A 25,544-nucleotide genomic window follows, 5' to 3' on the forward strand; every position below is an offset into this window, starting at 1 on the left:
ACAGAGAACACTTCCCACCACACACAGAGAACACTTCCCAACACGGTGGCACTCGGTGCTTACAGAGGTCTCTGCAGCGGCGACAGCAGGGGCTGCAGGGAAGGGTTTAGGTCTTTATCTCCTCTGGAAGGTGACAGTGTCCCAGCTTTGTTCTGACACTGCCCTGCACCGTAGTGTGTTCTCCTGGAATTAGCGGGGGTCTCTGATGCTGAACATCACACCACCATGCTTTTCAAAGAGCACGGGGTTCACAAGCCCCATCCCAAGGCATTGTACTTGTTGACTGCTAGCAGTAGTTGCTGTCACTTAGCAGTACTAGTAATTTACCGCTTCGTTTCTAATGAATACGCCAGGATGCCTCTCCTGACTTATCTCCCAGGTGCTCCAGGCACTGCCTGCAGGGAGCCTGAGCGGGAAATGTTCTGGAATTGCCTGGAGCTCCTGCCATGCCCTGCTGCTCCTGCCTGCGGGCGCTGGTGTGACTGCCCGCAATGACTCCTGGCAGACCAGAGGTGACTGTGGGCCTTCGGGAGCAGTAACGAAGGAGCAATAGGCTTAGGAGGAAGAAATGAATAAGCGGCTTTTCAGAGGGTTCAGTGACACAGCTTTTACTTCTTTGAATGTGGAATGATGTTCCGTGATCTTTGCTGGACAATGTAATCTCAGAAAGAGGGCAAAAAAATCCTTATGTAAAATCTTCCTGACTCTTAAGGATGAGAACTTTAAATTTGGATTTATGGGAATAAAAGCCCACAGATGAACAAAGCTACCTAAAAGCCTAAAATCTGGGAGAAAGGAGATTATTCATACTAAGCTCATTGGAGGGATAAAATGGAAGAAATTAAGGGATCAAACTACTGAACGTTTTTTCTGTAAGGTATATAGAGAATAAAAAAGTAGTCATAATACAAAATCAAAGCTATAACCTGGTTAGCGTAACACCGACTTGTTGGAATTAATTTGCATGTTGAGAAGCTTAGTGGCGAAGAAAGCAGGATTGCCAAGCAGGAGGAGAGGAGGAAGCCTTCCTCAGTGTAGGTGGTGTATCCTCGCTGGTTCAGAGAGTGGGAACTGCAGAGGGATTGCCTGTGGAAACTGTAGATGGTGATTAGAGGGGAAGAAAGATGCAGTTCTGTTTTGGTGGGAGTCTGGCACAAGCCAATGACCCAGGAAAATCTGTTGATTAATATTAGGCAGCTATGAATCTGAGGTTACCTTGAGTGTGCTGCTTTCCTTTTCTGTTGGCAAACCTTGTTCAGACAAGATTTGCAGCCTTGGTGTTCTGGGTTTGTTCTGACATAGCTGCTGGTCTTCTCAGTCCTTGGCTCCCCCAGTATTAAGTGTGTACATAGTATGCCTTGGGTTAAAGTGACCATGAAATGGTGGAAGTTATCATTCTGAGGAAGCTGGTGAGGGGGAAGAGAAATAGAGGCAGTGGATTTTAGGAACGTGAATGTAAGGTCAAAGGAGGGCTCCATGGTAAACTTGAGGTAACTGTTGTTTGGGGAGTATGGCAATCCCTCAAGGAGACTTCTTAAAGGGATCATTGTAAGGTGTCTCCACTGGGTGCTGAAAGACCGGCTTGGTTAAATCTTCGTTGACTTCAAATGCTTTTTCAGCAAAACTACTTCCTCTGGGGTTTTTTGGACAAGTGTTTCAATACTGTCATGGTCTTTCAAATACTGATGGTAGGATGGCAAGCAGAGGACATTATAATCCATACCGCATGCAGCAGAAACCAAGGATGATGTTTTCCTTGCAATTTAGTGCCTTTCTCTTTTTTAAGGAAGTACATTGTTTTCCCGGGGGCCTACAGAAGTTTAATAGAGAAATTATGCTGTACGTACGGCTGGAGATTCAGTGGGAAATGGAACTGCAACTCACTCTGTTTACATATAATTAGTAGTTTATATTACCTTTTTGAAGAAAATTACTCCTATTGTTTGATCCATCGATTACAATAAATATTGAGGTAGTTTTCCATTTTGTGAAATGAGAATGCATATATTGAAACTTCGGTATTTCTGTATTAGAACTTACTAAAAATCCAGTAAACCCAGTTTACAGTGAATTATTCCTTAAGCTCACATATAAAAAACCTTTTTAAATACAGTCTTTGTAAAAAGAAAAATTATTATTGTTTCTTATATAATTTCTACTGTCTTACGTTTGTTTCAAATTCTTATTCACAACTAACAATCTCTTTGTTATCGAAACCTTTAATGTTTAAATTGTACTTTTTGTAATTTCTATCTATAATGCTTTCATGGCTCACACTTAAAATATTTCTCCAGAATTTGAAATGACTGTATATGTTTTATGTGATAACTAGAAAATCAGGTGATTCCTATGAGAAATGGTGTTTGCAGCCAGAAGTATAAACCTGTTGACTACAAACATCTATATGAACTTGCTGCAGTAGAAAAAATGGCATCTGCAAAAATTCAGTTAAAGGTATGATTTTTATATTATTTGTAATGTGAATGATTTTAAAATTCAATAATCATGTTTCTTTTCGCTGCCCCAAGGAATCTGAGAATGAATAGGGATAACAAATTGCTGTAACAGCGTTCGGCAAGAGGGGGCAAAAGATGAGAGTTTATCACAGTTATTGTGATTTGGACACATTAATGTCAGTGTGGAATTTCTTTGACTCAGAGATGCAGAATATTTGTGGATTCTCCTTCCCAAAAAGACAGGAAAAGTTCATACTTGAGTGCTTTGAGGAAATTCATCCAGACTCGTGACATAAGCTACTCAAAATACTGGGGATAATGAAGAATTTATGGGAATAAATGGGAAGGGGAGGTTGATTCAGTGGGTGGTTCCACGTGAGTTGAAAATAACAAAGCAATTTAGTATGTTAAGAAAAGAAATACAGTTTTGGAAGCATTTTTGGCAATGATACACCCAAAGTCTTCAATGATGTGCAAGTTAATTAGAGTACAAGGTGAAGAGAAGAATTTGTAAACACAAGAAAGAAAATGGAAAGTGGAGACCAGTCTCTAACTATGGTGGGGGCCGTGGAGAACACTGGGAGAACACTGGTAATTCTCCAGGCAGCCTCACTGCATCCTTGCTGGTGGTGCAGGTTGTAGTAGGAGTGACCGGCTGCTGGGGGACACCAGGCAATTAGCAGTCAGAGCAGGGAGGCTGAGTTCTGAGACTGCAGTGCTGGGGAAGTCACAGAGCGGCTTTGAGAGCCCCCAGACCCAGTGGGTAGGAGCAGTCTGATTAAACCGAGGTGGCTTTTAAAACATGACAGGCTTGAGTGTCTTTGTATCTTGCTTCCCAGTGTGTCCTCTAGGAATAGGTATCGCCTGGCTTGTTGGTCTCCATTACATACAACATGGGAAAGCTGAGGAATTTGGTATTTTTATTTTTTTTTTCATTTTATTTTTTAAATATTGTGCCATTCTGAGGGGGTGGTTTTGATTGCTTCCAACATTACATACAAACCGACAGGGAAAACATGGAGTATTTTTGTGAACAAGCTCCTTAAACAGCAAACCCAAGTGTATGAGAAGAATGCGGCTCATCTTAGCTCTCACCCAGTTGGACGCTAAATAGTTTGTTTATGATACTGCGCTGGGCAGAAAATAACATATTTAATCTCAACACGTTTGCCTTGAAAAAACATAAATTCTTTGAAACCTATTTATGAGTTTAGGTGCTTTCCCTACAGCTTATCATCATGCTGTGGCTACTAAGCCACAACAGAGTTTGAAGTGTTGCAGCTCTTGTTTTCCACGGGACAGCCGAGGGGTGCACGTTGCTGTGCGCCGGGCTGTGCAGAAGCACTTGTGCGTTGCAGCTACCGGGGGCAGCGCTGGAGCGGGACGGTGGTTAGGAACAAACAGGTTTTGGTGTTAGCTGTGCAGAAACATTCTTCGGATTTGTGTTTTTAAGAACTTCCCTTGAAAAAATTTTTTTTTTTTTTTTTTTTTTTTTTTTTTTTTGAAGGAGAGTATATGCCAAACTGCCAGAAATGCAGATTCCAAGAAGGATCCAAGAAGTCTCTGGCCTCTCTGGAGCCCCTCTGTTTTCCTTTTCAGTTGTGTGGAAATAGTGTGAAATGTTGATCCAGAAACACTGCGGAGGGATAACTCCTTGTAGGAGTGGAACTGCTTCTGGTGTGTGACTGTTTCACTGATGAGTGTTACCTCTTTAGAAGAAAATAAAAATCAAATTGACAGAACGAAGTGATTTCTGAAGAAATTGCCACTGATACATGTTCAGCTGAAATAGTTCCTTTAGGCTGAGAAACAAAATAGAAGAGGAAAGAAATTATCAATTTGAAACAGGCCCCTCAGCAGTAACGTTATTTGAATGCTTTTTCAGAAACGTGCCAAGCCAGTGTAAGGATAACAGAGTTTTTTATGCTTATTACACATGGCAGTTTATTGTCTCTCCAGTCTTTGGCTGTTCCTCTGAGCAGTTGCGGTTTTGTGGATGGCTGCTGGAATGAAAGGCTGTGTGAAGGGTCTAGAAACTGTGCAAAATGCAGTGACGAAGGTTCTCTTGTGTAGATGCCTAAGGGACCTGATCAGATGAGGTCTTTGGCATGTCTAAAGTATAATTCAGAGTCTTCGTTCAGACAGGATGGCAGAATTCAAAGGGAAATCTGCTGAAGAAATATGGGATTCTGATAAAGTTCTAAAAAAACCAAGATTTCCATTAAATTCCTGTCTAAAACATATCTAGAAGTTCTTTGAAATAAGCTATTAAATGAAATATATTGGTTAGCAACAGAACCATATCTTTTCTTTTTTTTTTTTTTTTGTTCTGATGCTGTTTCTTAAACCTTACTAAATGGAATATATACAGTACCAACAAGCATTATTTACTAATTCACACTACTGTTCTGAAGTCCTTGCTCATGCAGCTCCTCTCTCTAGTTAAAATAGAGAAGGATGACAGCAGGTAAGAGAAAAAATACATACCTTCTTTATAGTGTTGCTTCCTTTAATGCATGTAAATATAATATATCAAAAGATCTGGCAGATATTTCTTCATGGATCTGCAATACAAAATTCTACTGAATTCATTGAAGCTTTAAAGTAATTTTTCATCATCTGTCTTTTGGTATTTCACCTTTTCAAATGTTTTACAACTGAGTAGGTAGTAATATATATGCTGAAAGCTCCATAGGATGTGCTCCCACCTACTACTCTTTTGTTGCTGATTCAGGCTATCCAAGTTTTGAAGCGCTGGGTTACTTCTCCATTGAGGTAGAACCAATTAAGCAAATGGTTACTCAGTTGACCACTTCAGAAAAATACAGCATGTACAGACAAAAGCTAATATTGCAGCAGTTATACATAAATGTCATTGCTGTTGCTATAAAATAATTTCAAGAGCGTATTAAACTTTATGTACAGAACTACTTCAACTTTTGTTTCCCATTAGTTTTGAAGATCTATGTATTTTCAAATTACTTTAAATACAGTATTCTGTTTGCTGAAGTCTGGTAATGATAATCAAGAGGAAGCTGTAAGTAACTTTTTAAACATGAAAATGTGTAAGCAATAAAAATAAGGAGACATTATCTTTGATTCAGAAGCATTGTAACATACTGACTGGGAGCATAAAACAGGTGTTTTCAAACTCCTATAGTACAGTCACGTGTGCAGCTTCCTATAAACACCCTGTTTCTCAGTCACAGTCACATAATCCCTCCCCAGCACCTATTGCACCTTCTTACCCCAACACCCCCCTGCAGCGGGTGTGCTGCAAAAGCACGATGGGTTAACCACATTCTGCTTGTGGTTCTTCCTTAGGTGACTGTCTAGGAACCAGCCATATTCAACCACGTATATGAAACTTGTTCATTTGAGAGGTGGAAATGTTTCTTGTTTCAAAATTGTAGGTGTTTTGTTTTAAAGTAAGATTTTAGCTTTAATTTTGGCTTTTTGTTGGTGGGCGAATGCGAGGCTGTGATTGGAGCAGCGATGGGATTCACGCTTACCTGTGCAGGAGCACTGCGTCGAGCGGTTGGACAGCTTTCCTCGCTGGGAAGGGGGGGGGAGCGGAGAACACCCTGGGGGGTTTGCCCTCCGGGTTCTTGTGCGTGTGAAGGCAGAGGGGGCACTGTGTGGGTTAGCCCCGCTTTCACCAGGCAGGAAGGCTGCCTAAGCGTTTGTAACAGCAAATCGCTTCTGCCTGAGCCAAGTGGAAAACTAGCATTTTTGACTGGGAACGTCATTTCTTTCCTGACCTGGATGTGGAGTGACATCTTTATTCATTTCTCCCTGTTATGAACTAGGACAAGAGTTTCCAAATATTTTTTTCTTGCCTCGATGCCATTCTGCAGTAGAAACTGTACCTGTGTGAAGGAAGGTCTGGGGAGGAAAAAAAGGGTGTGTGTGTGAATTGTGGGAGCCTCTGGAATCAGAGTGGGGTTTGCAGGCAGAAGAAGTTGGCTGGGGCAGGGAGGAGGTCTGGTGTTACAGAGGGAATGTGGTGGCTCGGCAGGAAAGGAGCCCATTCTGAACTGAAATGCTGCTTTGTCATGAGTATCCATTGAGAGGCCAGAAGACTGTCCTGGTGGCAGGAGGACGAGAGACGACTGACTTGTCTCGGGGGCTTCTGGCAGCCACTGCTGCTTCCGATCGTCTTCCTTCCTGGATGGTTGGCCAGTCACCCGGCTGCCGCTTCATCAGCCTTCCCCTGATGGCTTTGCCTCTAGTTTAAGCTGTAACTCCATCTATCTAAAAGCACGTATTTCTACTTTATCTGAAGTTGGAAGCTATTTTTTTGTGAAGCTCTCGGACAGTTTCAGAGCCTCTTCAATTGGATAGATTTTGAAAAAGCACTCTTTTTTGGTAATCAATTTTTGAAATTCTTTTTCTTGAAAGACACACTTTCACTCTTTCATCTTCCACCTGTAAGAAAGTTCTCCTGCTTGTCTTCCTTCCTTCACCTCCTGGGAAATAGGAATGGGAAAGAAGAAAATGGACTGCATTTTTTCACTTTCTCCTCTCATTTAATTGTGATTTGAATGGAATAAATTTTTTTCATGAAAATTGGTTACATTTGAACCCGTTATTCTTTAGAAAAAAAACATTTTGAAAAAAGCTTTTAGGTTTGCCGTTCTGTAGTTAAAAGTTTCCGTAGGAAGGCATTTGATAAAGTTATTGAACAGATTCAAAATACTTACAAGCTTTAATTTTTCCTGCAGATTGAAAAAACAGAGCAAGTTTCAAAAATTAACAAGGAGCAAATGCTGCTGAAACAGCACCAGCGAGTGTGGTGGCAAGAGCATAAAAGACTGAGTGAGAACAGGTAAGAGCTGAGGAATCTTAATTAGCCATTGTTAAAGAAATACTTCAGCAGACAGGGATTCTGGTGTACCAGACACTAAGAGGAGATGAAAATCTCTGAACTGGGGGTAACTTTTTGTGCAGGGCAGGAGAGTTTGTGAGCTGCCTTGAACGGGTCTGTAGCCACGAAGAGAACACGTAAAGGGAGGGGAGAACGGAGTAGAAGTTGTTCTGCATGTTCCTCTCCATGATGATCATATAGCGGTTTAGTTGACCTATCAACATCTGAAGAGCATGTATTTGTAGGAGTATCAGACATTTTGAGATACTTTTTAATTCCTTCAGAGTCTGTCTCTAGATATGCATTTTCAGTTCCCGCTTACAACAGGGACTATTAATACTGGCCTTGTCTATGAGCTTCCATATTGTATATACAGCAGATCATAAGAAGTTTTTTTGCTCAGAGGAGGGTGGCTTCCGTACCACTGTCATGTCCAAGTCCTGCAATTCATACCTTCCCAGGCAAAGAATCCCTCTTTTTCCTTAATTATTAGAGTATTTGAGATTTATCATTCTTGAAAACTTAATAAATGAGAAATTAAAGCTCCCATAAAACTCATCTTCCAGGCAAAAAGCAGAAGCAGAAATAAAGACTTTTCTTGATGAAGAAAGCCATAAACACAATTTTTTTTTGGATATGAGGGACTTGGGTAAGGATTTTTTATTAATTTCTTGATTGTTTATTATAGTCAAAATTATCTTTTTTTTTTTTTTTTTTTTTAGTTTTTAAATCCCTGTTTTGAGAGGTTTAGATTTAGAAAGCACAGTGCTGTGTAATATTTTGTGTGTTTGAGAAAGCTTTATGTTTCATTTGGATCTAGAGCATAAACTATCAAAGGAGCGGGATACATACCAAAAAAATACTGTAGTTCCTATCTGGCAACTTAAAGAGAATTTGAAGGTCAGGCTGTCTGAAATGCAGTGTTCCCTCTCAGAAGAATCTTGTCTGAAATCTAAGTTCAATCCAGTTGAGATGTTACAGCAGGTTGGTATTTTAACTTTATTTTTACAATTTATTATAACTGTATTTTTAGCATTTTCATTTATTTTTATGTAATACTTGGAGAATATAACTCACCTTCAGAGTATCCAGTAACCTCTGTACTCGCTGTAGTGCAGATCTGCGTCACTAAAAGCTGTAGAAGCACTGCAGCGTAGAACTGGAAATCAGGCTCTTTGTTTCTAAGTAAGAGCTTTCATATTACAAGATAAAGAAATAACAGTAACATATTTCATATAATAGATCAAACTTGTGAAGAAGCAACAGAAGGCAATTTTGGAATTCCTTATCCTTGAAAGTCTGACTTTGGAAAGAGAGCTTCAAGACTATAAAACAAAAGTAAGCTTTTCTTTATAAGTTTAACCCGCAATTTTTTGAGAGAGAAAGTATAATGCAGAGTAGTCTGCTGAATAGCATTTTTTCATCACAGGCTTTAGTACATTCTTTTGAAGAGAAAAACGGACTTTTCCTTGAAGTTCCTGCAGCACTACTGTCTCTGGAATGCCCCTATCCTGATTTGAAGACCTTAGTGATCAATGAATACCGAAAGCTCGCGAGTGGGTACTGGTCTAAGCTGCAGGAGATTGATCATCAGTTAAAAGTTTTATATAGGTAACGACATCTCTTTCTGGATTGCTTTTGTTGGGTATAAAATAACTAACTATAATGTATTTTGTAATCTCTAGATCCTACAGAGGATCTACAGAGGCAAGATCCTCTTGCCTTTCCCGTGGGAGCTGGTTCTGGTCTATGCAGGGCAGGGAATGGTGACGCAGTGCCCAGTGCTCTGGGATTAAACACTCGGTAACTGCAGCGGAGAGCGTTGCACAGTCCTTTCAAATGCTCTCATCTCAAATAATAACCAAAATGTTTTGTGGATTAAAGAACCAACAATCTGGTGTGCGTCAAATGTCTTCTTTACATGCTTTTGTATGAATAGAAATGATTCTTTCTGTGTGGTAATTACACTATCAAATTTATGTCAGAAAAGTAGTCTTTCCACGAGAGATTTAGAACATACTTATCTATAAAGCAGATAAATAGGTCCACCCTTTTAACAAATTTTGGAGCACTGCAGTAATTCTCATCACAAAGAAATGTAAAAAATGTATGTAGGTCTGATTCAGAATAACTGAAAGGAGGAAAGATTTTTCTGTAAATGAACAAGTTCAGAAAGAACATAAATACTCACAATGATCTAGAAATGTAACACACCTGTATATTAATAGTAGGAAGCTTAGCTTTTCTGCTGAGGTTGACTCGACTCCAGGAGATATGAGTTGCAGATACTGGACCAGCCTTGGCTTCTTTTTGCCATCTACTGACATCCCTTAGGATGGCATCAGGCTTTAAGAAGACTGAGAATAGGAATTACTGGAAGCCTGGGCAGAAGAAACCGGGGAGACCAGGAAAGTCCCTAAGTTCCTTTGGTAAAACAACCACAGGCTGCTTCTAAATCTCCCTCTTTTTCTAGGTATGCCTACAGTGCAGCACTTAAATCCTCTGCCACTGCTGCTGAAATAGTTTGGGGGTGCTGAAACAGGCTTCAGATGTTGGATCGCATAGAAAGTGATGTTATAATCTACTTATCTTTTGTATAAATTGACAGATATTCCGTAGATTGTCCTTCTGGTACCTGAAACCTGTATTTTTTTTGCTGTAATGTCCTAGCTGTTATAACATGATACTTATTAACAATTGTTCTGATCTTATATTTATAGCATTCATTAAGCAGCAAGTGGCAAATTTACAGCAGTTCCTTTGCTGCTGTCTGATATTTTGTCACAGTTGCTGTTACAGAAGAAGTTTTAATAATCTCTGTGAGAAAATCTGTGACAAATACTAAATCATTAAATATGTACAAAGTCTTCCTAGTGGTTTTAATTAAAATTGTGTAAAAGTTTATGATCAACACAAATTTGGTGAAAATTCATAACTTTAAATCCCTTGATTCACACAGCATGTGTGCTGCTGAATAATAGACAAACAGCCACACAGACAACAGAATCCATGAAAACGGGTGAAAAATCTGCCATGGTACTTTCATTGATCATATGCCAGGTTTTGGTCTTGAGCTGGCTAATTTTGTCCTGATAAGTGAGTAACATCAAGATGTAAAGATAAAATCCCATATTTGTAAGGAAAAACAATTCGGTTGTAGGTGTGCAAACATGTGGTAGTTTGAAGGAATTGAGTAGTGGTTCCTAGATGGAAAAAGGGAAGGGCTCTAGCTGGAGGAAGTGCCAGTGGTGGCACTGGCAGCGACCTGCTGGTGGGTGGGAAGGGCAGGTTGCACAGCACAGGTTGCCCAGTTTGGAACAGCGTATGCCAGTACTGTTAGCTGGGAACGCATGACTCATAAATGAACCATTAGCAGTTACCTTAGGCCTTTTATTTAAAGCTAGATCTTGGTCGTCTTTTTTTTTTTTTTTTTTTTTTGTTTGCCTTGTGGTCTCCAAATCTTCAATGTATTGCTCATTTATGTTTCTGTGACTTTATCCACAACATTAAAAATGTGTTGTTGATAAAAAGAGCAAGAATTCATTCTTGTAGAATTGCTTACTTCCAAGATCTGGGTTTTATAAAAGACACAGCACTCTTTGTCACTTCTTACATGTACATTGGCTAATTTGCAGGAAAATATTTTGAGTTTGCAAAGATACAGCCTTGTGATTTAAGTATTCTATAATTCATCAAGCTAACTAGGATCCAGCTAACACAGATAATACTGTCAAAACCTGAGTGACATAGATTTGTGACCTTGGTATGTATCTGCTGTGCTCTACTGATTAATACAGCCTTAATGAAACCTTTGCAGTTATTGTCATTGCTCTACACCCAAAGATACCAAACATTCTCCTGCAATGCATTTTTTCCCCATTTTTGTAATTTGAGAAGTTGCTCATTGGAACAATATGTTTATATGATAACATGATAACTTAGTCCCTTCATCTGAGGATTATTTCTCTGTAATTCTTCCTCTCTCATCATATGCTTGAATGTACAGTAAAGAAACCTTCAGTTAATGCTTGTCCTCTGGTATCACACCTCTCGCTGTTTCACTGTTCAGAATGTCTGCAACGGAAAACTTGGAAAATGTGCATAGAATTTTCAAGGAAGAAAAATCAAAATAATGTTCTGGTTTGCTATATTCTCTGTGTGCTTTTCAGTCCTGCTAGAATGCATGTTACAGTGTTTATTGCTTTTAGAAACTGAAGAAGAATTTGGATTTTTTTCCAAGCATAATATAGGATTATAACGTTTAGTAATCTAAATTCACTTCTCTCACTGCTGCTAGAACACAAATGTTTGTGTTTGGGAAATACCCAGGTCCTGAGTTATCCCACAAATTGTGGACTTTGAATTGATGTGTTTGTTATAGCTGATGATTCTCAAGCACTATTGTATTTTACCACAATTTCCAAGGATGTCTGAATTATTTAAATAACCGGCGGATGAATGGAGTGTTGCATGTTCAGCACTGTATCCTCTGCAGCATCCTTTCAAATGAATGGGGTATTAGGACTAAGTCAAGTAACCTCAGTTCCTCTTTTCAGGCCCATTAACAGGATGTTTCTGGTAGGACAATTGGCACTGACATAATTAATGGTCGGGGAGGTTAGCGTCTCACTCGGTGGTTATTGTCTGTCTGTCTGCAGGCTCAAGGAGGGAGCAGCCCATAAAGTATACATCGCTATGGCAAAGGCTCTGTGGGGGGTTACCGGGTGGAGAGGGTGGCTTCCCTTCTGACTTGTTTGTATTCTCTAGAGTGTGTAAAGCCAGGGATTAATGCTGGGTAAATCTGTTTCAAAGGAAGCAGCTGCCTCAGGGTTGTTGAACATGAGACAATTGCTGTGTTTCAGTTCTGAAACAAAATAAAGATTGTACTGTTTTCTAGTAGAATGGTACATATAAGAAAAGCAAGCACTCCATTTGAAATTTGGGTCATGCATTCAGCCTTGTAAAAGTTTGTCAATATCTTGACACTGAAGAAGCCTGATACTAGCTTAAATATTAATGAAAAACATGTTGGCACTTTTCAAACTTGTTTTAGATGAGATCTGCCTTTCTGGAATTTTACAAAAGTTTAAGTGAGATGACATCTTGAATTCCATCAGGCAGGATATTTTGACATTCTCCATGCATTTAATGGCTATGAATACACTGGGCTGGATCATGCTGTGGTTTGTTTTTTTTTTTTCCTTTATTTGGCTATTTGCCTTTGAGCAGCTGACAAAATCTCAGCCCAGCTGACAAATTTTGGCACAGGTGACAAACCAAGATACTGGCAGTCAGTTTGTCCCTGCGTACAATAAACCACTTGTGGCTCTAGCTATAGCTGATTGTCCCCAGAGGATCTTCCACAAGCCTTCAATTCTCCATCTTGTTCCCGAGTAGTGCAGAGATCCGTTGTTAGCTGGCCATGAGGGGAGTATACGAGCCGGAGGGAACCTCGGGAGAGATGGGAGACACAGGAGGCAAAAGCTGGTGCATCGGCCCATGTGCTGGAGGCAGAGCAGATCACCAGGCTGGCTTCGGACCACAGCGGTCTGGGGTTTTCCCTGCTCCCAAGCTCAGGGTGTAAGATGGATCTTGCTCTGCTTTACTCTTCTGGTAGACAGAAGCCCTGTAGTTGTTCTCCAACCTGTATGGCCAGAAACATCTAAGGTAGAGTGTTGCAAAAGAGAATCTCAGCTCTTAGAACTGTCTTGTCACTGTCACTAAAATAACATCGTCGGATGGCACCATACTGAGGCATATCAGGGCTCACAGGAGAGGATTACTGATTTCTTTCAGAAATTATCAGAGGTAGCTGAAAATCCAACCCATAAACTAGTTAACACTCTTTTAGGATGGCTGGTACTCCCTCTGAGTAAAGGCTAGCAGGGTTTTTATGATAGTTCTTCTAGTAAACAAACAAATAAAATACTGGAGCAGGAAAGAATGCGAGGTGTTATCTTAAGAAAAATATTATTGTACTCACTTAGCTCAGCAGGAGCAGTGGCAGTGAAAGAGGTCTAAATCATAGCAAAGAATAATTAATTTGTTCATTAAAGTTACTCTTCAGAAAGCCCATACCTCAGAATATCAAGTTATTATGACACAGAGATTCTAAAATTAATAAATGAACTGATTTCATAGAAAAGCTCCCTGTAGAGAAAAGGGAGGAGTTTAAAACTATTAATTTCTGAGGATCAGTTGCAAGACATTTTTCTTAGCGGCAGTGAATGTTGCAGAAATAGCACATCTTTCCAATCCCACCTCTGTGTCAAAGCTCAGGGACTCCTGTCTTTGGAGAGCTGTGTCTGCTGTCCCAGACCTGCAGCTTGAAGCTTATAAGATATTACTGCAACCCTTCCCTCTTGGAAGGATTCTTAGCCCCATTTCACTTTCCGGGGCACTGTTCCTTCTTTAGACTGAGTGTGTGGAAAATACTTAGGTCAGACATCTCTATTCATTGTCTGTCATGGGAAATTGAAGCAATCACCTATAGAGAAACACTTTCATTGTTATTCTGCTTTTGCTAATGTAATTTCACTTTTTATGTTCTCTCCAGCATTTGCTTGGTAGTTGTCTGTCACTGCAAATAAACTTTTTACAGGAGCTAGATCTTTTCTCTCCCCCAATTCGAACGCTCCTACCTCTGCTTCTTTTCATGATGGCTGGATTTAATGGCAAACAGCTGGGTCCTGGAAATAGTTTGTTGGATATTTCACACAGTTTATAAGGAGAGAAAGGAAAATGGGTGGAAAGTATGAGTAGTAGATATCTATCTCATGTAAGACTGTAGAAGGAAAGCTGTTCCATTCCACAACTGTATTCATTTTAGCCTACTAATGAGTCTCCAAGTCAGGATTATTCCTGTATTATTCCTGGTCCTAAATCTGTATCTGCCCTGGTGGTGGGGAGCTGCTCTGTGTGAGCCTGCACTGCCGTGCTGTGAGCCATCCCCAACAGCACGTGCTGCAGGTCTGGGGTCAGCGGGGAGGTGGATGGGCTGCGGGAGGAGGTATGACTTGGCGATGCTGGATGTGCCCAGAGAAGCTGTGGCTGCCCCATCCCTGGAGGGGTTCAAGGCCAGGCTGGACGGGGCTTGGAGCAACCTGGTCTGGTGGGAGGTGTCCCTGCCCAGGGGACAGACACTGGGGGGTGGCACTGGGTGGGCTTTAAGGTCCCTTCCCACCCAAACCATTCTGTGATTCTGTGTGCCCCGCTCACCACCTCTGGCACCGCTAACTGTGAATTGGCTCCTTGGCGTCAGTTGCTGCTGAATTCTGGTTTTTATTGGCCGTGTTTTGTGAATTATTCTAGAGCTGTCCACAAATGCAGATTGTGAACCTCTCTCTTGCGTGGAAAAGCAAAGACTAAAGTGTCAGCGTGTGCTCTTTGTCCTGTGAGGTGGTACTGCTACCTGTGGACACTTCAGTCTTTTTTCAAGTTTAATTTTTCTATGTGTCGCTTTCCCTTTACCCCGTTGACGAACAGATAAGCTACCCAAAAGCACTATCACAAGGGGCCAGCTAAGAATTAGTGCTTCATGTTTTCCTGCAAAAATCGCTTTCCTGACTGGAATCCCTCTGTACGCAATACAAACATTATTACATTATTACCACAAGGCTCTCTGTTTTGATGTGTTTGTAGCACTCGTGGCTGTGATGATGTTACTGGTTATTGGATGAGGTAGGACGGGATTTCTCCTTACCCGGCCATCTTCAGTGTGATGCTGTCCGCATAAAAGACAAGAGCAACTTTCAACATTTATTCAAAGGAAAACAGAATAAAGAAACAGTACACAAAGAGTGCAAGAAACATGGAGTTCTTTATTAGGGAATAGTGATTTTAATGTTTCCTCATATCTGGTTATCATTAAATTGCCACCATTCAGATCCTGGAATAATGACTGTGCTGAAAATGCTATAGTAAGCGAAGAGTTGTTTCTGTTTCATGAAAGTCAGAGGGTGAAGAATTGAAGTGGGGAGGAAAGAACTTTGCTCACGGGCTGTCTCCAGAAAGATGGGTGAAGGTTAAATCCCTTTTAAGACCATAAGGGTAAAAATAAAGTCCATTAGTCTGCCTGGAGAAAGCTGTAAAATAAATGTCTTTAGATAGGTGAAGATAAGTGGAACCCTGTCCAGATTTGTGCCGACTTCACAAAGCGTGGAACAGCAGAAAGTGCCGGGAGAGAGGAAAAGAGGTGAAAAGCACGTCATCGAGAGATTGGGTTCCCTTCCCTGGCAGGATATTACTGCAAAAACCGTTTGTTGAAATGGGATATGGTGTCTTGGCATTCTTGAGATATGTCTATAGGTGAAGCTTTCCATTTCTTAAAACTAAAAGGGATATTGTCTTGTTTCCTCCTTCAGTGCCCCAGAATGTCGTACAACGGTGATAATACACCGTGGTTTTACTGTACAATGTTTTTTGAGGAAATGTTGTTTTAAACTGGATAACATAGTCTTTTCTTAATACTTGCGTTCACTGCCCTCTCTTTAGAGATAGTGCTGATCATATTGAAAAATCTAGCTTAATATTAATTGCATATGAGCATCTCACAAAAAATCCTCTTTTTTAAAATACCTGATATTTCTGCCCGTGTAAGGATGAAGTTGTTCTAGCATCCCAGTGGGTGCAGTGCTATTAAATACCCAAGGCACCACTGCTGGCTCAGGAGGCCAGCGAGCTGCAGATGGTTGGGGGCTGCAGGAATTTGGGGGGGTGGGGGGGCAGGGCAGAGCCATAGGATTGTCTTCCTTTAATTTTCCCTGGGCTTTTAGTCACTGTTGAAAACAGGTCACTGGGATAGAGAGACCTTTTGGTCTGACTCAGTGTTGCTGCTCTTACTCTAATGCTGACAATAAAAGCCTGACGTTAATCCCTTCAAGGCCAAGAGTTCAGGCTGAGGGTAAAATCTAATCTACTAAATCCAAACCTGGGGAGCTCTGTTTTAGTTTTCTGCTACTTCTATTCTAATTTTCTGAAATACATGACTGCATACTGACTGCTACACCTCTTGTTTTAAACAATTGGGAATCTTATGCCTTGCGGATGAGCTATGGCTGTCAGAACTTTGTTTTTAAACGAGTTCCTCATTTAGCTATGTACAGGTATTATCACTTCATTCATTTCATTTTGATCATTTTATGTAGTGCTCAGTGGTAGAGATTGATCATCTTCCTGTGTTGTGTTTTCCTGTGGTGTGACTATTCGTTGGTGTAACATATTTGAGAAACACGGTATCACTCCCCAATAAAAAGCCAGGTTAGGAAAGGAACAATTCACTCGAGTGATGGCACAATAAATGGTCATATTAGAAAAGCAAGATAGGTTTGCTTTGTTTCATTAAAGTAAATCTAGATTTCTCAGCTGTGATCCAACGTCCAGGTTACAGGTTCAGGATTGTGAGCCCATGGAAAGGTTAGGCGTTTAAAAATAAACTAGAACCGAACTCCTCCTTTCAAATGTTAAATTGTACTGGCCTGATTGTTTTGCATTTCCATAGGAGCATTGACTGGAAGGAAGAAGACCAGTGGGTTTTTCAGACTGTTATCAATCAGTATCCAAGCAATCTTCAGAGGAGGAGGACTTTGTACCTGGATGTGCTACAGAGATACCTTCCTCACAAGTCTCGGCATGATCTGGTCAGTGTTGTTTTAAATATTAGATCAATTATAGAAATTCTTACAGAAATGATGTAGTGAACATTTGTATTAAAGAATGTTTATCAAAGTCTTTTATTTTAAAGTTTCTTAATTACAAATTTTATTCTGCACAATGAAGAAGGAATGTCCCTGTCTTCAAAATGCACGAACTTGAAAACCTATCACTTCTCCAGAATAAGCCCTGTGGAGCTTTGATAGTCCCACGTACTCCTGCAGCCAAATTCACAGCGTTGGTTTGTTAGCATGGCTTTTGCTCTACACTTTTATAGTTATGTCATGCTATTCTGCTTCTCTTGGTATTTGTGTTTTTTATGAGGATGTATAGCATTGTGGCACTGTCTAGGAATAGTTATTTTAATTGCTCTGTGACACATATATAGCAGGAAGAGCAGAAAGTTATCTCCTGCTCTCAGGGAGAGGCTATTTTTATATGCATAATGCCTTTCAAATTGATTGCTGATTCCTTTTACACTCCACAGTGAATAAGCACATAGCAGCTAATAGAGAAATCCATTTCAAGGCCAGAACACTTCAGGATGTCATAAGTAAAGTAGGAGCCTTTTTTATCTCTGCATGTATTTTTAGACCATCTACTTCCTTGTGTTTGAGGAGTGTCTGGTGCAAAGGAGTGACAGTGAAGTGATACTGATAATTAGTGTAGTTTCACCAAAAATAAAGTTCTTGTGGATTTCAGAAGTTTTGCCTGTGAGAACTAGGCTAAATAATTACATGCTTTGTACAATGTAGCTATAATTTAAGCATAGCCATTATTCATAGAATCATAGAATGGTTAGAGTTGGAAGGGACCTTAAAGATCATCGAGTTCCAACCCCCCTGCCTTGGGCAGGGACACCTCCACTAGAGCAGGTTGCTCAAAGCCCCATCCAGCCTGGCCTTAAACACTTCCAGGGATGGGGCATCCACAACCAGGGATGGGGCAGCCACAACTTCCCTGGGCAACCTGTTCCAGTGCTTCACCACCCTCACGGTAAAGCATTTCCTCCTAATATCTAATCTAAATCTCCCCTCTTCCAATTTAAAACCATTACCCCTTGTCCTGTCACTACATCTCCTGACTATTGATGGGTCTCCCTAATTCTTTGAAGGTTAAATTTAGAATTTTTAAATTTTCAATGAAAAATCATAATTCTGCATTGGATTGATATCTCTTAGTATGTGTATTAGCATGACAAAAACAGAAATGTAAAAGCAGGACTAAGAATCTATTCTTAAAACGTTTGTGTTAGAATACTAAACTTAGAACCTTCTTCCCCCTGAAGAAGGATGGCTCAGTGACAAGCACTGAGTGCTTGGTCCAGTAGCAGCTCATCAGAGAGGTCTGGTTTCAGAAGTGCAAACTCTCCATCCTGCTTCTTGCTTATGGGTTTCCCAGCTTTAGGTGCTTGCTAGCAAGGCTCGCCTCAGTTGTGGCACCAGCAGTCCGTGTGAACTTCTGGGGTGGTGGCCTTGTGCATTTCACCAAAGAGGTGCTCCAGAGGTGGCGGTACCACTTTATCTTCACCCACCTATGAGCTGATGGAATCCCTGTGAGCCGGGCACCAGATGAGTCAGTACTCCCCTGTCCCCTGCCAAAAGCCTAGAAATTAGCATCAGGAGTGGTCCTCCTGACACTTGTGACCAGACAGCCGTCTCCAGAATCTCCTTCATCCCTGTAACTTGTATTTTTGGGGCTATAAGACAGGTCCTCGGCTCTCCTGCCTCAGTCCATGCAGCCTTATTACCACTTCTGTCAAAGTCTTGAAGCTTCAATGTCCTCAGGAACCTCACTGAATAAGGCCAAAGAAGGTGTATTTAAGCTTAAGCACTCACCATTTCTGTTAGGTGGTGACACTGGTGGTGGCAGTATGCTGCTTGGCAAGCTGAAAATCTGTTTCCAGATTCCCTGTTAGGGATGAAAAAGTGAAGCTAATTCTCACCTGTTCTGCATTTGTACAATTGCATTAATCGGTGTTCTGTTTCTTGATAGATCATAGTTTGCTACAATTTGCTACTCATCTTGCTAGAAGTGCTCAATATCTCTGAAGTGAGACATTCGGAGATATACGTGCATTCTATGTACTGTAGGGCAGGAAGGAACCATTGCATTTGTGCGTTTAATGTATTTGTATTGCAAAAGCGTAGTTCAGAAAGGAGCAGTGGGACGTCAGAATACGGAATTGCCATGAGGCAAACAGTGACAGTCTGGAGTGGTGTCACTGGCCACCGACACGGGGGGGCTGCCGCCTACCTGGCACCTGAGAGAACACTTCTGGGCCCCGAACTGTGGATTCCATAGGGATATTGGTGATATAACTAAACCGATTACATTTCAGGTTTGCAAAAATGTCTAGAATTGCTTTATTTTACTAACACATAGTTTTTAAACCTTTCTGAAATGCTTTACTTATTTTAGGTTGTTCATGAGAAAGCTTGGGATCGTTACAATTTCATCAGGAATCAGCGCAGAGTCTTGATATTAAATTGGGCTCAGGCCAGGAAAGCCTTTTTACTGAAGGCAGTGACGGCTGCTGCGGAAGCCTCTGCTGCTCACGAGACAGAAGCCGTGCTGGCCAGTGCCAGGGAACAGCAACAGGAGGTTTGTGCTGAGCTGAAAGCAAAGGTAGGTTCAGTTATAAACATAACACATCCAAATCTGGCTTTCAGTGGTCAAATGAAGTTACAGTGTTAAAGTGAAGAAAAACTAACTGAAGCTAGTTGTCATAATCCTGTTCTTACTGGCCTGCCAGAGTTGTTTTGAGCAGGTAGGGGACAAAAAGCAAACTGTAATCTTTTGGCAGAGATCAGCGTGTTTGTGCAGCTTGACTTGTAAATGGTTTTGAAGATGCTCCCTGATCCAGAGTCCCTCCCCAGCTTTCTCGTAGCCCCTTTCGGAACTGGAAGGGGCTTTAATGTCTCCCTGGAGCCTTCTCTTCTCCAGGCTGAACCCCCCCAACTCTCCCAGCCTTGTCCCCATGGCAGAGAAGATACACTGTATGAGGCTTACTTTATAATTACTTTTAACATTAGAATCCTCAGAAGTGGAAGCAAAATGTTCCATTCATCATCACTACCACTGGATTTTTAGATTAATACTGGTCTGTTTTCAGAGAAATGATTTCCCGGAGAAGCTGTGGCTGCCCCATCCCTGAAGGGGCTCAAGGCCAGGTTGGAGGGGGCTTGGAGCAACCTGCTCTGGTGGGAGGTGTCCCTGCCCAGGGCAGGGGGTGGCACCGGATGGGCTTTAAGGTCCCTTCCAACCCAACCCATTCTATGACTCTCTTCTGTTTATTTTTAAGAATGCTTTCTAAGACCTGAAAAAATGGATCCTGTAACTTGTTTGCCCTTGTTATGGAGGTTTCGCAATGTTCTGAAAGGTGATTTACTGTGTTAAGAGGTGAAAAAAGATAAAAATACCTGGGGGTTTTTTGGTAAGAGAATAGAATAAAGTGGGAGGAGCCCGGACACAAGAGGAGAGCGTTACGATGTTGATGCCTAAGGCATGTGTAAGGGGAACCACGTTTCTGGGCAAGACAGGCATGTTAAGATTTGTTTAAACTGCTCTCTGATTTTTCACTCGCACAGACATGAACGTCTGAAAGCAGACATGGTGGAGTGTTCTCTACCAACATTATCTCTGTAGAACCCTTACTTTTCAGCAAAATACTAAACGCTTGATTTTTGTTTTCTACAAGTAGGAAAACACAGTAAAACCTGTACTGTGATTAAGATTTTTGATGCTGGTTTTTCGCTATAGTAATAATACACGAAACCCTGCTGCCTCCTGTTCCTGGAGCCGTCTGTCATAAGAAGGTTTGAATCTAAACACTTTAGGGCTGGAAACTGTCTGGGCTTGACATGGTGCGGAGTGCTCCATTCAGACTCCCGTGGCAGGATTCCCTGCAGCCCAGTGGGGGAAGAGCCGTTCTCCCGAGTTGGTGTGGGGTTTGGGTTGCTTTGGTGGCTTCTTCCCCCGAGGCTTCCCTTTCTGGAACTGCTGCGTGTGTCTCATCTGCACAATTGGAGGTGGAAGGGTCATTTATTCCAGAACCGGGAATTTATAAGTCAGTCTTTTTTTCTTCTTTTTCTTTTTTCCTTCCCCTCAAAAAATAATGAGCGAGTGTTGGAGAACTTGTGTTGTCTTCGTGTAGCTTAAGATTCTCACTGATGCACTGAGCATTGGCTGAAAGTTTTTGGATTCTGACCTCCTGTTTGCAGTAACCTGGAGCTGTTTGAAATTTAAACTTATTAGGCCTTCACTTTTCAAGGGTTGCTTTCAAAGGTGACTTTGCTAGAATGTTGGACGTTTGATCAATAGCAATTCACCTGTTTCCCAGAAAAGAGGCATGAAAAAGGTACATTTTTTTTTTTCATTAAAGAAGGATATCACAGTGACTTTGTTTTGATCAGCTCCGCAGCTGAAAGGGCTAGGGGACGGAAGTTGAAATTGAGCAAGGAGCTAGCTGGTTTTCAAAGAAACTGTTCTGAACCTATCCATGGGTTTTGTTTGGATTTGATGGGCATATGCATTTGAAAACTTGTACTTTTCCCAGTTTGAGTTAATTTTACAGACTTCTCTGTCTGGCTGCTGTGCTGGAGAAAGCGGCTGTTGGCAGCTATCGGGTAACCAGCAGTCTAGTGAGTGAATTTACACAGATAAACCCATCCTCACGAGGAGCCATGAGATGGGGTTGAACGTGAATCTGTCTCCAAGGGAATGAGTGTAGAGCTGGAAATAGGAGACTGGGGCTCTTCTCCCGCTTTTTGGCCATTAGTTGACTTAACTGTTTACATTTCAGTAAGTTTAGCGTAAGGAATTCTTACTCGTATCGCTTTGCCAGAGGGAAAATGTAGTTGCTCTAATGCTTTAGCTGTACAGTAAACGTTAGGTGTGCTTGTGAAGAGTTTGTATCCTGAATGTGAGATACAGATCTCCTGCCTAACACCAGCAGGTTGCAGAGGAAGTCACAGCATTTATATGCCTATTTACACCAGCTGTAAAATAAAGTTATGACACACACACACTGTAAGATATGTAAGCAGTTTTAGAAATGCAAAGGATTGTTAGATCCATTTTGCAGACAGAGTATGCAGAAATATATTAAAATCAAAAGGGAACGTTTAAGAAGCTGTTAATGATAGAGTGGGAGAAGTCTAGACTCTGAATGGCACCTTTCATTTAACTTCCAGTCAATAAACCATTTAGCCTGTTTTACTTCATTTAAAAGGGATATCTTTCTGTAAATTTCTATGCTGCTTTGAGTTTGCAAGGTTTTTCTTTCTCTGTGTGTGAAAATCAGTTTGTTCCTAACTGTAGTACAGATTGAGCAATGCAAAAGACAAAGAAAATATTCATATGTAGCAGGCTATGCGTTTTTTTTTATCACTGAAATAACCACATGATATTACCTAACTTTTATATAGTACTTTTATCTGTCAACAACAAACCAAAGGCATAGCAAACAGACTAAAGAATTTATTTATCTAAAACTGTTTTAAATGCACTAGGAACAACTACGCCATCAGTGACACTCTAGGCCTTGTGGCTGACAAGAGGAGATAACAATTAAAAAGTAAAGCAGCAGAGAAGTTAAATGAATGTTTTATAGCAGTTCTTACTTGGGAAAAGGACTTTGAAATTCTTATTCCATGTTCCGTCTCACAGAAGATCAATGTGTGTCCTTAACAGAAATCAGAGTCTCAGAGGAGGAATTTTGAAACAACTCGAGAAGCTCAGGTGAAATAAATCACGGGGGCCGTATGGTAATCTGAATGAAATAAAGTGTGAAATGGGTAATACTACTGAGGATATACTGCACGTTCTTCCAGAAGAGACATTTCTGGTACATATCTTCAACAGCCGCCTTTGCCGTGGGAAAACAGGCAAACCCAACCCACGGGGGGTTACACTTTAGGTGAATGACCCAGAGTCACTCAGAAGTGGTTAGCCTTACACCGTGTGGGTATAACCGCTTTGGGGTCCTGAAGCAGGTGCTGTGTAAAAAAAGTCTCTGTCTGTGTAAAGTTCCTCTTTCTAAGCAATGCAGAGAAGCAAATTCTTCGGTGTCACAAGGTAGTGAAGTACTGAAGCGGGAGTGCCATCTTTTCAGAGGGTCAGTAGGGTGCTGCTTCACACTTGGTGCTTGAAGGGCTGAAGTGCTTGCTGTAATACATCTAGAAATTCAGTCAAGGTATCTGCATGTGTTCAAAACATTATTTTTCTATTGAATTTATCTTAAAATAGTCATAATCCAGTACTTTCCATCTTCATATAAAACAAATTTGAAAAGACACTCAAGGAAAACCTACAACAGTAGAGAAAAGGTCATCGACTCTCCTGTGTGACGCACAGGGTGGGCTTTCCCTCCCTTAGCGTAAAGCTGTGTGCCTGCCTGCCTTTAAATCCTTTCTCCTTCTCTTTTTGTGTTCCAGGATTAATTCCCACTCCAGTGCTAAAATCTCATGTAACACATTGTGCATTTTTGGAGAGCAACTCTTGCATTCCTTATCCTGGCAGAAACTAAGATAAATGAATTTCAGAAAGAAGAGAGTTAGGTAGAATTAACTGGGATATTGCCAGCCATATAAAGCATGTTGCAGATTCCCCTCCTGTATAATGAGAAGAAAGGACGTGTCAGTAAACTCAGGGGAAAAAAGTTGTATCTCCTTGTTCAGTGTATAGTCAAGTCACTGATGGGAATGATTTAACTGCCATAGGAGGTCAACATGGAAATGTTACAACTGAATGTAAAAAAAAAAAAAGTCTCGATAGGTATCAAATCTAGTCCTTTAACTATAATCTGATCATTTTGCAGGAAACTATTAAAAATAAATATTTAAGTAGTGGAATATTTAAAAGAAGAGTCTTCTTTTTCAGAACCATTGTCTATTCACCACTGAGTTGACCCATTCATTTTTTGGATGTGAGAAATACGAGGAAGTTTTCATAGCCTAAATTTTAAATACAGATACTCATTCAGGAAGTATGTGGGGAACTTCAGAGTTGTAGAATGTTACAGTATTTATCTAGAGTAGATGTGAACAAATATCTAAGATTTTAAAATTCACCGAGGATGAGCCCACTCTGACTCAGTAGTAGTTTTTAGTCCAGAGCTAACAAACCTGGGTTTATTAGTTTGAGGTCAGCACCGCAGTGATGAATTATGTGGCTTTGGGGTCAGGAAAAGCTCAGACACAGTGAGCGTGAAGCCCACGCAGAGACTGTCTCTGCAAATTTTTCTTGCTTCTCCTTTCACCCCTCCTTCTCTCCCTCTGTTTTCCTGTACCACATGTGTTCTATCACACGGTGATGTTATTTCTGAATCGATCAACCTCCTACTGACATCTCACAATGTGAGGACACGGCAGATTTAAGGTGTTACGATCCCAACTGTTTTCCTTACCTCCTGGTGCAGCTCGCAGCTCTCTGGTGGGGATGCTGCTGTAAGGCCACCATAAAAAGGCAGAAATGTTCTTCTAACTTCACTCTCGTTCAGTACACACACAACAGTGGGAGCTGATAAACCGATTTATGAAGTGTGTAAAGAGCAGACATTCTCTATGTTTAAGCTACAAATGAAAAACTAATTTTCCTTCTTTGCTAATTAATAAAAAGTAATTAGCAGAATAACCAGATTCTCATTATGTTAACCAGATCCTTATGTTGTGTTTCAGAGGGGTTTAGAAAATACTAATCCGAGAGAAACAGAAGTTCAGGTTTTAGCTATTGCCTGTTTCATAAACTGTGTTTGCAGCGTAATTCATAACCGCACACTCTTTCTATTTCAGGTGAATTAGTTGTGTTTCAGTTGCCCAGCACACACTGTAAGTGTGATGGCCGTGCGAGGCGGTGCACGCTGACTGCGAGCCATGGGCATCACACAAAGGTTGAGGTACCGGCGAGCCCCGGGCCCCGCACTGCTGCAGCTGCGAGGAAAGTGCATTGGTTTAAACCGCCTTTGTGGTTTGCTCCAGCATTGCGATGAGAATTTGTGCTGTATGAGGCAACATACGCATTTGAAAACGCTTTCTCCGTTATTGAGCCGTGACGGATTTGGGAAGGACCAGGAGCACACACAGAGCCACGCGCCCCAGAGAAGTTACGGGAGGCAGCGTGTGATTCTTGTCACTCTTCTGCACGCTTAATCCTATATGCTGGGCACCAGTGGCAGGGGGTTGGTGACGGGCTGTGAGGGTACCCTGCATGGGAAGAGACCATGTCTCTCAGGCTTGTCCGCTCTGAGGTCCATTTACACAACCCACTGCACCCCAAAACTTCAGCCGGTCAGAGGAGCACGTGGGGCCCCAGCCTGGGCCCCGTCCTGCTCATTTTCCTGCCTGTGAGGTTGACCAAAGCTTGTACGGTAAGTACGTTTGAGACACACACTTATCTCTCAAATTTAGTTGAAATTGTCCAGTGATGCCCAAAATTACTTGAGGATGGAGAGCTGGCCGGGCAGGCAGCTCACGCTAACCTTATTTTCTTAGGAGAATTACCTTCTTTCTTCAGCTAGGAAAGTGGCACCTCAGGCAAGCAAAATAATTTGCACCAAAATTTTGCAAAAG

At 41.3% G+C, this 25,544-nt stretch overlaps 1 protein-coding gene across 1 annotated transcript in view; it reads left to right on the forward strand.

The window, feature by feature from the left end:
• The window catches only part of CCDC148 (coiled-coil domain containing 148), a 57,893-nt gene that overhangs the window by 2,657 nt on the left and 29,692 nt on the right, over nucleotides 1–25,544 (forward strand). The window contains exons 2-9 of the mRNA XM_074145731.1: nucleotides 2,333–2,454; nucleotides 7,181–7,284; nucleotides 7,890–7,972; nucleotides 8,144–8,307; nucleotides 8,566–8,661; nucleotides 8,753–8,934; nucleotides 16,823–16,961; nucleotides 19,396–19,602. Coding sequence (XP_074001832.1) covers nucleotides 2,333–2,454; nucleotides 7,181–7,284; nucleotides 7,890–7,972; nucleotides 8,144–8,307; nucleotides 8,566–8,661; nucleotides 8,753–8,934; nucleotides 16,823–16,961; nucleotides 19,396–19,602 — 1,097 coding nt within the window. The remainder of the gene's footprint in view (nucleotides 1–2,332; nucleotides 2,455–7,180; nucleotides 7,285–7,889; nucleotides 7,973–8,143; nucleotides 8,308–8,565; nucleotides 8,662–8,752; nucleotides 8,935–16,822; nucleotides 16,962–19,395; nucleotides 19,603–25,544) is intronic.

This window comes from Numenius arquata, chromosome 3 (assembly GCF_964106895.1).
Source record: "Numenius arquata chromosome 3, bNumArq3.hap1.1, whole genome shotgun sequence".
NCBI lineage: Eukaryota > Metazoa > Chordata > Aves > Charadriiformes > Scolopacidae > Numenius > Numenius arquata.